The following is a 17,488-nucleotide window of genomic DNA, read 5'->3' as shown; positions in this document are numbered from 1 at the left end:
ATATACAGTTAATTATTAATATCAGTGTCGTGTTGTAGTTATTTTTCACCCTTATTTTAAGCTCGTTTTTTGTAAAATTTTCAGAATCATTGTGAATTGAGAGTTAATTACTCACAGGAAAAAATTTATGGCGTTTACTACAATGCTGATATGGTATCGAGACAGATACTATAGCAGGCATAGGCAAACGTGGCTTAGAGAAGTCCCTCATACTTCTGTATTTAAAATACGAGTAAGACAGTGACAACCAAAAATTACGAGTAAGACAGAGAGACAACATTTTTTTCTACCTACCTATTTTCCGTTTCGCTTCCTCCTCTAAGAGCACGCGGTCTTGGATAAAGTGACGCACAATAAAGTTTATGGCACACAATAAAGTTATAACAATGGTGACTTCGATAAGTAATATTATAATATTGAATAGGGTTATCCACCAGAAGTATTGTGATATCGCCAACCTTTATTGGCCTGACGCCCATATTGCATTGACTCGTCCGTCATATCTATTGCTAATGTTACTATTCCCTCAATGGTCAAATCAGCATAGCGTTTAAACCGATACTGACATAGTTATATTTTACAAAAAAATTTTGTATCTTGTTACTAGTGCGGTAAAATATTTATCAAGAGAGAGATTCTTGATCTATTCTAAAGATACTTGGACGAAATTTTGATACTAAATAATAGAGTAGAAAATGAATTAGAAATATTTTTATTAACAATATATTAATTTTTTGTTAGTTTGAAATTATTAAATGACTGGAAACGATAACAAATTAAGTATCTTATTCTAAGTTGAAGTACTTTTTTATCCTGTGAATGTATCTACAAAAAGTCATTTATTTGTAACGATTAGAAAAATTTAGAAAATAATAATATATTAAACTGTAAAATAACGACAGACTCATTTTCTCGCTTCTTCCTCGAAGGTGGTTAAAAAATCAGGAGACATTTGCCAATGAAATACGTGGTTAACATATCGAAGAACTCGTTGTTTTTTTTGAACTGAATTCTTCTAAAATGCTTCTAAAACGCAAAGTCTTTCTATAAAATAGCAAGTCATTGAAGGAGCTAAAGTTTATCAGGTATTTTTAATCCCATCCGAGACTAAAACGGGAAAAGGGCCACATTAACCTGCCATTATCTTACCGTCTATCTTCTAATGTCGCTCATTTGTTTCTTAACCATGGCTATTTTCTTTCCTTATTTATGTATGTTCTTAAAATTGTTTGCCATTTTCTTCTTTAGTCTTCATCATCATTTTCTTCGCAATCTTCCTCTTCACTAATTTCATTATCCGCTTTTATTTGATCATCTTTCGGTATCGCCATTGTAGTTTGCTCTGTAGGCTTACTACTCATGATGCCTTCATAATCTTTTTTTGGGTCGGTGTTTGATTTGTCTTCATTTGTCTGAGCAGAATCTGAATTCGTAGTTTTAGTTTCATTTTTAGGCTTACTAGTCGTGATGTCTTCATAATAATCAACAATTTCAGAATCTGAACCTGTAGTTTCGGTTTTAGTGTTAGGCCTGATAGTCGTGATATCTTCTATTGACTCTTTTGATTCAGATAAAAAGATTGTTTCATTTATTAATTTATTGATTCCTGTCTCAAAGCTTTCTTCAGTTTCAGATACATCATCCATTTCATTCAAATCTGGCTTTGATTTCTGTGTTGCCATCTCTTCTCCATCTGATTTATTTGTCTCAGATGCAGATGAATAATCACTTTCATTCAATTCTGAATTTGGTTTCGTTTTTGTTGTAACATTTGGACTAAACTTTTCTTCTGTAGAATCAGATAAATCAATTTGATTCCAATCACCTTTAGATAGATTTCTACCTGTGAGTACTTGTTTTACGAGTCGTTCATATTCCTTAAATTTAGATGAAGCATGCATTCTTTTAGTTTTTGGTGTTAACATTAAATTTATTGAGCTATTTTCATCTAATAAACTATTCGATTCATTTAATAAACATTCCGATTCAATACTATTTGATGGCGTTAAATTTTTTTCATCACTGAATACCCCAGTTGAAAGTGACTCAGAATTAAATTTAACATTCTCATATGATTCGTTTAAATTATTTAGATTTGGTTCTTTCAAAGCAAGTGATTTCAATGCAAATTTTCTACTCTTTAGAATAGGATTTGGTACTTTTTCAACGGAATAAGATGAATAATTTTCATCTGAGTTTGAATGTGAGTGATAGAAAGATTTGTTTGATGCCGGTTGAGAAGAAGAATCAGGTAGTGAATTATTAGAATTTACAGGTGTTGAGTTTTCTATTGATTTTGTAGAAGGTTTAAACGATTGTTGTTTCTCCGTTGAAGGCTCATTTTCTTTATTCTTGTTGTTGTCATTAATGATGGTAATTTCGTTACTGTTTAGTATCATCGTATAATTTTCACGTTTCTTATCGTCATCACCGAAGTTAATGTTAATGGTTTTTTGTTCGTTTGATTTCCTTTCTTTTGCCTTTTTATCAGCACTATCAGCGAAAATATCAATGTTCGTATTCTTTGATGTATAAATATTAATTATTTGTAATTTTTCCGTGTGATTTACAGGTGATATGTTGTTGTCAGGTAATTCGATTATTTGTTCAATATTACAATTTCCACTGATCCAACATATTTGATGCGTTTTCTCTGAACATTTCACACATTTCGATTCACAATCTTCGTTAGCAGCATCATTGTTTGAGGCACGAGTATTTTTACAATTATGTTTTTGAAAGCATATTCTCATATTTGCTGGGCATGATGCGCACTCTGGTTTACAACCAATACCCTGTTTTATATTAGTGAAATAATAAGAATAATTTTTTGTCAGTATTTTGCTGTTTTTCTAATCAAAGTAACTAATTGTTTTTCTGAGGTAATGTAATATACTTAAGTGATTATTTCCCCACCATAAAACTCATGTTTGTATTTTGGCAAACTTTAAACGCTATACGAAAAAAAGTTAGTATATCATGTATATATGAAATATATCATAGTACAGCGTGATCAAATTGGAGGTACTTTTCCAAAAGGGTTTTATTGACATGTCACGCGTGATTAATGTCAAACTAAATATATAATATTATTCAGTTTTTATTGACATTTCATGGAAAGACTTAAGACTTAAACGCACTATTCGGCATACCAAACTCGAGAATAATTTAACATTATTGGATAATACTCGACCGATTAGACCACGTACAGCCCGAACTGTAGAGAATATTGCGGCTGTAATTGAGAGTTTTGCCGAAGACTCGGAAGAATGTTGTTTCAAGATCGTGTGATATCACTTCTTTGGACTTTTATTTGTGGGGGTATGTAAAGTCTAAATGTTTTGTGGATAAACCAGCTATTTAAGCATAGGAAGCCAACATTACTGAAGTTATTAGCGAGATACCTACTGAAGTCCTCGAGCGAGTCATTCAAAATTGGTGTTTACGGGTGGACGAATTAAAGTGCAGTTGCGGAAAACATTTGAAAGGGATTATCTTTAAAAAATTAATGTCGTGAAAGGTTGTACACAAAAATAAAAAAGATTGCCTTATCAATTTGAATTTGCGTTGTTTTATTTCAATTTAAAATCCTATACCTCTAAATTGATCACTCCTTATATTAAGTTTAGTCCCAAGTTTCTAACGCTTAAAAATATTGAAGCAACGAACAAAATTTTGATATAGGTGTTTATAAAATCATCTAATTAGTCCATTTTCGGTTGTCTGAATTTTTGTTGCAAATTTGGGACTAATTATTGTAAAATACTTAATTGTTCTTTCGTTAAAGTTGTACCTTTTTTTTATGGGCTTACTAAGAGTATCAAGAAAATTCGATTTAAATTTACACAATTTACATAAATTTTTTGCTGTATACCTGCATTAAATTATTTTCATTTCCAGTTTGTTTTTCCTCATTCTGTGCTTCATTCTAAAAATTTTGAAATTGAGTTATTATAAATAGTAAACCGTTAGTAAGTTACCAATAAAACTTTGAAGCATACTTGGTGTTTTGTTTCGGCATTAGTCGTAGTGTATCTTCGATTTATCGAACGAGTATTAATAATATTTACATTAATTGTAATGATTAAAAACTGAAACACATATAAATTTGTTTAAAATTTTTACATGATTACAAATGTTACAATAATATTATACCGTATGTTTGAAGTTAATAAAGTGAATATTTATTTGTAGAAGGTCTAAATATTCTTATTTTCTAACTAGAAGAAAAGTGGCAGAAACCTAAATGAAAACAAACAATTGACTGAGTTAATTGTTGAAATACCATGTATAGACAGTGTTGACTACTCTGTCACATTACACATACATACATGTCACACATATATAACTGATATTACCATATAATACATATTATACAATTTGTGCATAATTTGCGCTCTCATGGGTAAACAGTGATGTTTACGAAAAAATATTTCAAACAAAGGTTGTTTATTTTTTGATAAGGAACATTTTTTATCTTTAAACTTTTGCTCTATCTCTAACGGTTTACAAGAGGGGACCTACGAACCCAAAACCCAATTGACCTACGTTGATCATTCACGAACTCGACCTCAATTTTTACGTCCTAAGCACGCTATTTCAGCTTGATATCTCTTTTCGTTTTTGAGTAATCGTGATGACAGACGACAGACAGACAGACAGACAACCGGAAATGGACTAATTAGGTGATTTTATGAACACCTATGCCAAAATTTTGTTCATAGTATCAATATATTCTTAAGCGTTACAAACTTGGGACTAAATTTAGTATACCTTGGTATATTTCATATACCTGGTATAAAAATAGTAGGGATATAATGTGCGGAGCATTTAAAATTTGCTCTCCACTTTCAAAACTAGTCTAGGAATTGTCGCTACTTCATTTAGAAATTTGGTGAGTTTGAAATTTTATTTCAAGTATCTATTTCGAGTTTGATTTTGAGCTGGAGTACGTTTCTCTTAATATTCAAGCAGTTAAATCAGTCATAAGATCTTGCCATTTGATGGTTTTCATCATCTTTTAAGTTTTTTGAAATTCGAAATTCGAAAAAGCATATATTTGAGATTGTTTTCTGGAGGTGTCTTGGGGAATGCCATATAATATTGAAGCCTATCAGTGTTTTAGATTTTTTTCTAATAATTAATACATTCAGAACGTTTTTCTTCTAATGTGAATAAATTATTTGAAAAATTTTACCCTGCTATATTTCGAAATCAATTTGTGATTAACTTTATAAAAATCAATAAATATTCACTTTTTTCGAAATCCCTTAGTGGTTCCACCATTGTAACATGGAATGGCAAAGGAATTTTCCACAAACAACAATATCTCTATCTCTATCTCTATATATTATAAATGCGAAAGTAAGCATGTTTGTTTTTTTGTTTGTTTGTTTGTTTGTTACGCTTTCACGCTAAAACTAGCGAATGTTTTTTAATGAAACTGTACAGAAATATAAGCTCATACTTCAGAATAACACATGAGATATAATTTATAAAGATATATTAATAAAAAAATGAAAAAAATTAAAAATTAATTTAATTTGACATTAGCATAAATTACAGATTTCTGTAAAAGTAGTAATTTGACATTATCATAAATTACAGATTTCTGTAAAAATTGTCAATATAAAATATTTCACGGCCATCTTCTCCGATATACTCAATGAATAATTACTATTATACATTTAAAAAAATAGAAAACCATACATATATATTACCTGTGTAAAACAATCCTTACCATTATTTCGAGACTTATAGAAAGAGATAAGCGAGAGTAATCTTTATCAATCTTTACTTTTAGACCCAGCGAAGCGGGTGGGTATCACTCTAGTTAAAATAATAAATAATAGTTATTTACTTACAAATGCTTGAATAAATACAAGAGACTTCATATTTTTAGTTTACGGATTTTTATTTGTACTAAACATATATTTTATAATTTTGTTACTAAAATTTGTTATATTGTTCAAATATTTGTAATTTTTTGGAAAGAAAATTTGTTCAAACCATGCTATAACAATGTTTTGTAATTTTATTTTAATAAATTTTGCTAATTGCTATACGGAACTAATGTAGAATATAAATAAAATCAACTCATGTTCGTCGAAAATTTTGTTTATGAGTTAATCTGATTTAAAAAGCGTTTATTCAAATATTTTTGAACTAATTAAAATCTTAGGCCACATGTGTACGTAATAAAATTTATTATCATTATATCAATCAAATTGTGATTAGTATACCAATACAAATTTGTTATTGCTATATTGATTTTATTTGAAACAATTTTATGGTGAAATATTTTACAGATACGCCGTGAATCAAATCCCGTAGTGGTACTTCGGGTAGTAGTACTTTACTATCCGATCTAATAAATAACAGTTAAAACGCTTTTGTAACCACCTGAACTAAAAGGTAGAAAATAATTAATTTAAATTCGAAAAAATCATTTTATCGTAAAAAAGCGTACTTTTAAAGATATTTTAAAATGACTTTACTTTTACTAATATCTGTCTATTATTTACATTAATTGAAATGTAGCACCCCACGCTTTTTTACGATAAAATGATTTTTTCGAATTTAAAGAAATTATTTTCTACCTTTTAGTTCAGCTAGTTACAAAAGCGTGTTTTTTAGTTGTTTTTTTTTTTTTTTAAAACTATTATTTATTTTGTGTTTTTTAGACTATTATTTATTTATCAAAAATTCAGTAAAAATATGGTGGAAGCGCAAGTAAATGTATATATTTTCAGATATGGAAATCATTATTCTTGAAAAAACTGATCAGGATAATCAAATAAACTTATTAAATTATGGTATTGTCATCGGTCCTTATTAAGTATGCCAAATTTACAGTTCAGCCGACGTTTTGAAGGGGGTCAAAATCATGTTCAAAGTAATTCCCGCATTTTTTAAATGTGATTTCCACACTTTGCAACGCTGGCGTAACAGAGTTCGTCACGAGTTCGAGTCAACGCTTTTAACGTCATGACATCAAATGTCACTTAAAATATACACATTTTATTCCAAAAGCTTTTATTGCAACAGTTTTTTTATATGTAACGTACTATTTATCTTGGAAGATATTTCTTATTCAAGGGGGGCAAAAGTATTCTTAGAACAGGCAGCTCGAAAAATGGGACAGTAAGACATTCGCTTTAATTGTTAAAATACCATCTATAAACCCTTCCCAAAAAAAAAAAAAAACATTCCCAACCTACTCCAATAATTTTCAGTAACTTTAACTTCGAAAAGTAACAATTTAAAGATTTTTTTTCCCAAAGTTCGTCTTGACGACGTTTATTTCTAGCATCCATACAAGATGTAGAAATGAAACATAACTTCTAGAAAAGGTGAAAAATTCTCTGATCGGTTTTAATAACTAACTAAGTTTAATAACTAACTCATATTCTATTTATCAAGAACTTTCAGTTATGTATTTATATAAATGGCGCTCAGATATTAGAAAAAAATGAAAATGGGCCTTTATCTTAAAATTTTTTAATTGCTTCAAAGGACGTTCGTTATCAAGCCAAAACATCGTGTGAAATTAAATTTTGGTTAACATCAATAACAACGAAAATATGAAGGATTGAAATGTACAAATAGAAAGAAAGGAAACCAACACTTGGTGGCGTCATAACCTGTGATTGCCATAGAGACTACATATCAAAAGTTATTTTGCAAGAATAAAATGTTTATCAATCAATTTTAATTTTGATTTCAGATCTTGTCATCTATTCTCCCACATTTTCAAATTTTAACGAAAGATACATAATTCAAATCGACATCAGGCCAAAGATCTATTGACTGCAATGTTTTTAGGGGGATTCTAAAAATTGATGTGAGTGGCATCCATATCAGAGTCTTGAATCATTTTTCGAATTAGGGATCTGCCTCGAAGGACTTTTGGCATAAAAAAAAGATAAAGAAATTGAATTATACTCAAAGTTAATATATCAGTACAAAAAAAGTATCTATACAAGAATCATTAGTATGTGAGTAGCATCCATATCAGAGTCTTGATCCATTTTTCGGGATAGGGATCTGCCTTGAAGGACTTTTGTGACAGAAAAAATAGAAAAAACTAGGTAAAGAAATTGAATTATACTCAAAGTTAATATATCAGTACAAAAAAAGTATCTATACAAGAATCATTAGTATGTGAGTGGCATCCATATCAGAGTCTTGATCCATTTTTCGGGATAGGGATTTGCCAAGAAGGACTTTTGGGACAGAAAAAATAGGAAAAAAGGTAAAGAATTTGAATTATACTCAAAGTTAATAAATAAGTACAAGAAAAATATCAATTGAACATTTTTATGTATTTATATTTATTTCTAGATTAATTTTTGCCTTGCTTAAATTTACTGGGTCGTCGTTATAATATTCTCTGCTATCATCAACAGCATCGTCATACTCAATATTGTGATCCTCGTCATGGTCATCTTCATCATATTCATCCTCATCATGGTCATTCTCATCATAGTCATGATCATCATCATAATCATGATCATCATCATAATCTTGATCATCATCATGATCATCATCATAATCATGATCATCATCATAACTCACATTATTGTCATAATCATTGCGCATATTCGAGAAAAGCGTCATCATTTTATTCATGTCTTTGAATTCACTTGAATTCACAGGATCAGGATATGTAACAGGAAATCCAGTATTTGCTTTAGACGGATACGGGATATATTCGTCGTCGTTTACGTGAAAAGCAAAGGGATTCGATACAGATTTTGCCCTTAATATGCCTTTATTTGCATTACGTTGGAGAAGTTTAGACGTAGGATTAAAAGAGTTATTAAAAATTTGTTCACGTATTTGAGCTTGCGTTATTTTTAATTGTGGCATACTAACAGATGGCTTAGAAACACGACGATGTGATACATTTTGATTTATCAATTTTAGCAATTTATGATGCTTTTTATGTGAATATTGAAGCTTATTATTTCTTTTTCCATACTTTGGATTGTAATATGGTTTTGGGTTACGACCTCTATGGCGTCCATTTATTATTGTTGATGATGTATCCATATGGTTTTTTCTGTAATTGGTTCCTGAATTTGACCTTCGGTTTTGATCATTTCGTGTTGCTACAATATTCTGACGTCTCACTGTATTTCCTGTTACACTTACATGATTTCTTTTGGATACTAAATTTGGCCTACGAATGTGATTGTTCGAATTTCGAATTAAACTATTCTGACGTCTAGATACATTTTTTGACGCATCCAAATAGTTTTTTGTAAAATTAGGTATTGAATTTGACCTTTGATTTTTATTTTGCTCTTGTATTCCTGCAAGTTTCTGACGTCTGGCTATATTTGCTGATGCATTTAAATATATTGGATATGACCTGATATTAGGTCCTGAATTGGACCTTCGATTGGCGAAAAGCTTATTTGCCATTTTATCAAAATCTTTGAATTTACTGGAAACCACGCGATCAGGATATTTAACAGCAAATCCAATATTTGATCTAAGATTTTGATTGTTCGCATTTCGCATTTCAATATTATGACGTCTATCGATATTTGTTCTCATTTGGTTTTGTATGACATTTGATTCCGTATTTGACCTTCGATTATTCGCAAACAAACAATATCCATGTTCGATGAAAATAACACTGCATGCTATAAACTAATATACAGAAATATTTTAACAAATATTTTTTTTTTTTTTACAGTAGCATCTCGATAACTTAAACTTCGATAACGTAAAAACCTCTATATATTAACACATTTTATTGTTCCCTCCCAATCAGAGCATAAAACCGTTTTTACTAAAATACAAAGCCTCTATAACTTAAACGAACAATTCAAATGGCATTGAAACTCAGTTTCTAACTTTTATTTATCGAGTAAATACTGTATATAATTATTGTGAATTTAAATTCGAAATAGTTTTAAAGGAGATCTGCCGGAAAAGTTGGAAAATAAAATAATTCTTCAAGAAAACTATTTAACAAATTAATTAAATGGCAATTAGGCCGTCCAAAGTAACTCAAAATAAGCGATTTTAAGAATTTATTAACGGCAAAAAAAAAAAAAAAAACTAAAAAAAAAGAAAGTTTTGGCATCTAGTTTAAGACACTTCTAACGTGCAATTTCAGAAGTGCTAGGGTTGCGATTATTAACGCTATGTATACATAAAAAAACGATTTTTTGCCAATATCTCGGAAACCATCAAGTTTATGAAAAATAGTTTCAAACAAAAATTGTCCGAAATTATTTTTCCCTAAAAAAAATGTAGAATCAAAAATTTTGATATCCTTAGCCACTTTTTCTAAAATTGGGAAAAACGGCCAAATATATATTTATATACTTATTAACAATATCTTGAAACTAATTGATTTTATAAAACAAAATTCAAACTAAAGTTGTTGTAAAATTTTGAACATTTTCTTTAGCCGTTTTCAAAACGATCAATTTTATAGTTATTTATAATTAACTAGCGGTCCCGACGGACGTTGTCTCGTAAAAACGTAACTCCAATTAATGAATACCTATACTACGTTTAGCCTGTCCGCTAAACCCATCCCGCTAAACCCCAATTTAACTCCTATTTATTGGAGTGGCCTGACCTTCGACCTTTGGCCTGACCTTTGATAGTAGAGCTCGCTGCGCTCGCATATGGCTCTAATAAATGCCTATTGACAATACCTGAATACTATTAAAAATACATAGTACACATAGTATATATAATGTGATATGATTTATATGCGCTCCCACCATTTAATTAAATTTCATTTTTTTGGTACGGAGCCCTCAAAAACAGTTGTACTGGACCAAATTGTAAATCTAAACCATCCTCGAATCCCCTTGAACTCACACAAAAAATTTCATCGAAATCGGTCCAGCCGTCTAGGAGGAGTTCAGTCACATACACACACACACAAGAAATATATATATATTAAGATAATCCCATCATTATCCTTGAATTATGTGTTAAAAGTCCTGAATTTTGTTACTGGGAGCTTTTTTAGGTCCCTGATTGTGAATATGACGATAAAAAAGATTCAGAGCGAAGGTTGGTGCGCGCTCGTATCGCTGTCGTCTATAGGAATTATAGTAACTAAGGCGAATCTTTTCTAATTTATTAACAATAATGCAAGCAAGCACTCATATTCTACATTGTCTACACAGGATATTTCAACAATTAGCTCAGACAATTGTTTATTTTCAATTGTTTTTAATAACAACAGGCAAAGAAATAGCCTTATTCTGTATTTTTGTTTTTCAATTTTCATTTATTTGTATTGCCAGGACATTTAAAAATATACGCTAGGACATAAAAAAACTTGCTAATGGCGTATTTTGAAAATTATACTTACCAAGAAAAGTTTAACAAAGTTCATTTCTGTCAAAGATTTTTTATTCTACATTAGAAACAGTTTTCCATAAATTAAAATATTATAGAAAACATTTAAGTCTATTCACTTATGTATTTTAAAATTTCTAAAACTGAATTTAGACTACTGCTCATTATCTTTATATACAGCTACATATTTTCCCCATATCATCCCCCCCAGAATTTACTGTGTGATTCAAAAAAACAAATTCCATAAAATTATTTTCCTACCATTGAGATAAAAATCGATTGGAGGTTTTTCATTTGAATGGATATAGAAATAGAAAATTTATAGAGATTTTCTCCGAAAAGTCATGTAGTTTTGTTTTACACATTTTAGGGACATATTTTGAATCAGCGAAAGATTGATCGTAATTATGTGGACGTTTTTGGGAGCAATAACGATTGTGATTTGGTCACAATACGTTCCACAAATGACTTAGTGACATTCATAGTCATTTCGATACATATTTCGTTTCGATTGTAGCACAGTATCTCTATTTCCCTTACTTTTCGATTTAGATCCTTTTTTGTGTATCGCGAGAAAGAATGATCTCCAGCTTATTTTTTAGATGACACGGTATATGAAATTTATCTTCAAACTGATATCATATATTTTAATGGTTGAATTATTATTCTTGTGTATTAATATTCTCAACATTAAAAGATTTATAAAAATTTATTTTTATTATTTTAAGTATCATGTTACAAAAATGCGAGATGCCCATTTTTTTTCTCTGAAAATCTATCTAATCTCTTTTACTCCAATCATCTTAGGGTTTCACCTCGGAATCTAACGGAATAAGCTGAATTTTTTTACAAACCTTTATTTTGATAGTTGTCTCAAAAGTCACATATGATAACGCGTGCACGTCCTTAAATATTCAAAGACCAAAGTTAGCGAAAATCAGTTTTTTGTGAATATCTCGTCTGATGCGTTGGGCTTCCTGCACTGTATTCCGCGTATTTATTAATAATTCTTATATAACTTCGTAGCTTTTCGAACAGTTCATTTAGCCTAACACAATTTTCAAAATAATAATTTTTTTCATTAATAATTTATTGCATTTTCAATTGCTTCAAGATATCTCCATTTATTTGCTAAGTGAAAAGGTTCATATGAGGAAATGGGGTATCAAAACCAGTAAATCGTTGCACCGGGGAAAAAAACAAAAATTCATTTCCTTTAAAATGAAACCAGTATAATTTAAATTTCAATGTTCTCATAATTATCAATTCAACTGAGCAGTCAAACATTTAAGGAATATAAATCTTAACAATAATAAATAAATAAATCTATCCATAATACAATTTGCAAAGCAATTTGTAAGTCGCCTAATAACAAAGTGTTTGTATAATCGATAACAAATATAAAAAAAAAAATAAAATATCGTCTAAGGCTCATAGCAACACTTCGTCTAGAGAATACGGACAAATAGTCAATAAGTTCTTTTTCACTGCAGTTATAAAAGTCGATCTTTCTTTCTCCATTATAGAATTAATTGTCTTACACCTAATAAATTTATTATACAGGCGAATTGCCTGGTTTCGAGGTCCTAAATTTACACATTTATAATCGCATTAAAAGCTCACAAAACTGTGCTGCTGCCTTGTATAACGATTTATACTAATTTTATTCGTATTGAAATAATTTTTATTTTTCAGGAAAAACTTTAACAATTCAAGTGCATAAAAACTGTGAAAAGTCAAAATTTTCTTATCTTTAAATATGTCTCTACAACTTTCAGTCTTTTTTAGACTAAATATAATTCTAACAAGTGAAAACAAACAATTGACTGAGTTAACTGTTGAAATACCATGCATAGTCAGTGTTGATTTCTTTATCACATTACACATACAAACATGTGACACATACATAACTGATAAACAAGTATAGTACATATTATAAAATTTCCGCCCAATTGGCGCCCTCACGGGTAAACAGTGATGTTTACGAAAAAATGTTTCAAACAAAAGTTGTTTAATTTTTGATAAGGAACATTTTTTACATTTAAACTTTTGTTCTATCTCTAACGGTTTACAAGATGGGTCCTACGGACCCAAGACCCAATTGACCTATGATGCTCATTTACGAACTTGACCTCACTTTTTACGTCCTGAGTACGCTGTAAAAATTTCAGCTCGATATCTTTTTTCGTTTTTGAGTTATCGTGTCCACAGACGGACGGACGGACGGACAACCGGAAATGGACTAATTAGGTGATTTTATGAACAGCTATGACAAAATTTTTTTCCTAGCATCATTATTTTTAAGCGTTACAAACTTGGGACTAAACTTAATATACTATGTATATTTCATATATACATGGTATAATAACCTTTTTTTGTGATATTACAACTTTTTTGGCGCAGTTATTAGAGCCCCATACAATAATTCCAAACGATCGAGTAGAAGTTTGAATAACAAATTCACAGAGATTTTACATCAATTCTTTTTTTCATCATTCTTAACTGAAAACAAACTTTATTTAGCCTTAAAGCACATGAATCTATGTGGACTTTCCATTTAATGCTACTGTCAAATGTGATACCCAAAAATTGTATTTTGTTTGATAAACCGATAATAATATCTATCCCCTTATTATTATTATTGACTTTAAATTTTAAAATCTGAAATTTATTCAAATTCAAAGATAAACCGTTAGAAACCATCAATCATTTACTAAATGAATTGCTCTTTCGATCATGTTCCCAAAATCGATTCATTTCCATCATGTACAATCATCGTGATGTCAAGATGTCATCCGCATATAGAAAAACATCACACGTTACATCCTTACAATTTAAAATACATGATGGTAAATCGTTTATAAAGAGCTGAAACAACTTTGGACCTAAAACACTTCCTTGGGCTATACCCTTTACTAATTTTTTCCAATCGGAATAATAAAAATGTCCATCATAACTAGTTTCAACTCTTTGGTATCTATTATCTAAGTAATCCGACAAAAGCTCGCTTGCGACGCCCCTAAAACCAACTTTATACAATTTTTGAAGTAAGAGGTTGTGATCAACACAATCGAATGCTTTAGACTGAATGCCTCACTGACACCTTTACCTGAAACGTGTCCGAATTGATGCTTGGTAATTATATTATATTTATTCAAAAAATTATCAATTCTATTATTTAAAACTTTTCCAAAATTTTAGAGAAAACAGGCAAACATGAAATTGGCCTGAAATTGCTAATTTGATTATTAATCGTAGTTTTCCTTAAGGGTATTATACGTGCAAATTTAGCTCGATTTGGAAATACGCCAGTAGTCACCATACATGAAATAATGGTAGTTAATGGCACCAAAATCGAATCTGAACAAGACTTTACTATATCATTTGAAACATGAAAAATATTTTGGGTGGTCTTATTTCCGAGTGCGCCGATCACATCCTGAACCTCTTTCAGTTCCACATCTTGGAAAAAAAAAGAATTTAAGTTAAAACCCGAACTCTTTAAAGAGTTCGAACTTTGTCCCAAATGGCTCATTATATTTAGAAAATAATCAATAAAGGAATTTACAGTAACTTGGGGTTCTTTTATGATGTTTCCATCCTCATTAATTATTTCATTTCATTTTCATTTTGAGATTTATTTGTACCTTGTACCTGCTTCATTTTTAATAATATTCCAAATGACCCTAAAGTCACCTTTTGCAGAACGAACTTTCACAGTAACACATTGTCTCTTGGATGCCTCGACTACTTGTGATTTGTCATGATTAAATTTATCGTTTGCCGAATGAGCCTCAAACACCGATTTCCAATTTTCATCCCCCAACATTGTTCTAAGTGTTAACATATTTCCAACACTTTTATCTCTCTTTAAAAAACTGACCTTTTTTTATTAGAAGCAACATTCTCCTCATTCATACACAATTCAATCAATTCATGATCCGAAAAATTACAGGGACAGATATTGATTTTAATATTATCCATCTCAGTTAAAATATTATCAATTAACGTGACGGTATTAACGGTAATTTGAGTCGGTTCCTTTACTACTAATTTACTTCTGAAGGATCTGACAATGTTGATGAATGATTTACAATGATCGTCATTAAGTAATAAATCTATATTGAAATCACCTCTCAGAATAAAGTTTTTCTTTTCTTTACATATTTTATCTAAACAAAAATCTATTTTAGTGAAAAAATCTTCAATATTTCCTGAAGGTGATCTATAAATGCAGACAATTACAATTATATTTTAAGGGCAGACATGTAAAAAATTTCAGAATTTCATGTGGTCTTTAGAGTATGATCACTGGATAAAATTGGGATAAAGAATTTCATAAATTAAGACACATCATTTAAGTTCACAATTTTTTGTTCTATTTTCCGATTTCTTATTTGATTTCTTTTTTGCCAAATATTTAGTATTGTTAATTAAATTTAAGAAACCACCCAAAGAACCAAACCTTGTTTTCTTAAAATTATTCGGATTACTTAATTTCTTTTTTATCCAATTTTCCAAATTTATCTTTGCCTCGAGTTTAGGATACCTCGTTATAAAACCTGCAGTCCATGGATGTTTGAAACTTGTTCTTAGCATGAGTTTATTATGCCTAAGATGATAATATTCACGAACTTTTAAATTCATTGGTGAATTTAGTTTAGAATTCAAATATTCTTTATAATTATTGTCTTGACTCAATAAGACGCGGTGAAATTTTTCGTTAGAATTTTGAATAAATACACCATCTCCAGCGAACACCAACGAGATTATTACCTAAATAAAATTAAAATAAACGATTGATGAAAAGTGGAAAAATGTCAATAACAATTAGCCAGCATGGAAATTTTAAAGATTATCGTGCTGACTAATGACGAAAAATAGCGCCCATGTTTTAAAACGTTCAAGAAACTTAAAAAATACAAACCGAAATACTAAACAGCAATTCTATAAAATTTAACATCTTTAGACAGCAATTCAATGTAAGAGGCCTGACTGTATTAAAAATTTAGTTATTATAAAAGCTATAACATCTCATTTTATACCAAACATGGTATCAAGTGCGAAACTAGCTCACTCACCGAAGGTTCCATTACAATTACTTGATTTACTTTTAGATTACTTAAAAAGCTTGAATGAAATTATGACTCAATAATTAGCGAATTTCAGAAGGAAATGGAGCTGTTGCTTTTGTAATGATGATGAAATTTTGAAAAAAGTTTCTTCAAATGTTGATCGATCTTACCTAATAGATGTGAAAAATGATAATCGTTAATATATATATGTATACATGTATGTATGTATATACACGTTATGATTTTTTCTCTCAACGCTAAGTTTTCCAAAAAAAATTCTTGAAAAAATGCAATATTCGATTTTAAGAAAAATGTGATATTTTTTATTTATTTCTGAAACAATTCGCTTAGCAAACGCAGCTCCCGCGCTGCGAATTTATTTACCTTTGAATTTTTTTAGTAAATTACTGATATATGAGGTTCTTAATCGGTGAACTTTTCGCAGCAAGGAAAACTGAAATAATACCCATACTGGCTTTTTTTTTTTTAAATAATCATAATTTATATGAAAGGACTTAACAAGAATTATTAAGCTAGATTATATTAGTTCGTTACATTCGTTACATACTTCCCTCCTTATGGGGAAAAATCGATACAAGCAAGAAGTTATTTTTTTTAATTTTCATGTCCCTGCTTTAATAGACTTTAATTATGTCCCTCATGGACAACCAATTTAACCTAACTTAACCTAACCAAGGTTTTTATTTGTTTTTTTGGTGTAATTGAGTCAGAAGGTAGAAACTCATTAAAATTCTAAAGAGCTTTGTGTACGGTCCTTCAAAAAGATAAAAATAAATTTTCAAATTTTGAGTTTTGAAACTTAATATTTAAATTGAATTCGTTTTATCAAATTACAAAGAATATATTTAATCTCGGTATTGATTTTCAAGAATTTATTTATTTATTATCAATTATTATTATTTTATTTCGCTTGGTGTAACTATGGTTGACTTTTAATCGATCTTGTAAATTAATGCACTGATACTTACGTAAATTTTTAAATCCAACCACTTTGTTTCTCAAAAAAACTTACTTTTTCGGACCATTTGTATGTATAAGGTAAAATGAAACGA

General features: G+C 29.7%; 2 protein-coding genes across 2 annotated transcripts; both read right to left on the bottom strand.

The window, feature by feature from the left end:
- Positions 1 to 1,244: 1,244 nt before the first annotated feature.
- LOC123293013 (probable serine/threonine-protein kinase DDB_G0283337) lies at positions 1,245 to 6,002 on the bottom strand. Its single transcript, XM_044873727.1, has 4 exons — positions 5,865 to 6,002; positions 4,023 to 4,091; positions 3,875 to 3,916; positions 1,245 to 2,795 (listed from the first exon to the last, which is right to left on the bottom strand). Exons 1-4 carry the CDS (start codon positions 5,892 to 5,894, stop codon positions 1,245 to 1,247), a joined length of 1,692 nt encoding a protein of 563 aa, XP_044729662.1. The 5' UTR covers positions 5,895 to 6,002.
- Positions 6,003 to 8,277: 2,275 nt separating this feature from the next.
- LOC123292211 (nucleomorphin-like) lies at positions 8,278 to 11,476 on the bottom strand. The gene is made up of 2 exons (XM_044872778.1): positions 11,354 to 11,476; positions 8,278 to 9,660 (listed from the first exon to the last, which is right to left on the bottom strand). The coding sequence occupies exons 1-2, from the start codon at positions 11,375 to 11,377 to the stop codon at positions 8,320 to 8,322; spliced, it is 1,365 nt and encodes a 454-aa protein (XP_044728713.1). The 5' UTR covers positions 11,378 to 11,476; the 3' UTR covers positions 8,278 to 8,319.
- Positions 11,477 to 17,488: the final 6,012 nt, after the last annotated feature.

Source organism: Chrysoperla carnea, chromosome 2 (genome assembly GCF_905475395.1).
Source record: "Chrysoperla carnea chromosome 2, inChrCarn1.1, whole genome shotgun sequence".
Lineage (NCBI taxonomy): Eukaryota > Metazoa > Arthropoda > Insecta > Neuroptera > Chrysopidae > Chrysoperla > Chrysoperla carnea.
Note: the sequence above shows the minus strand (reverse complement) of the source record. Positions and strands in the feature narration are given on the sequence as shown.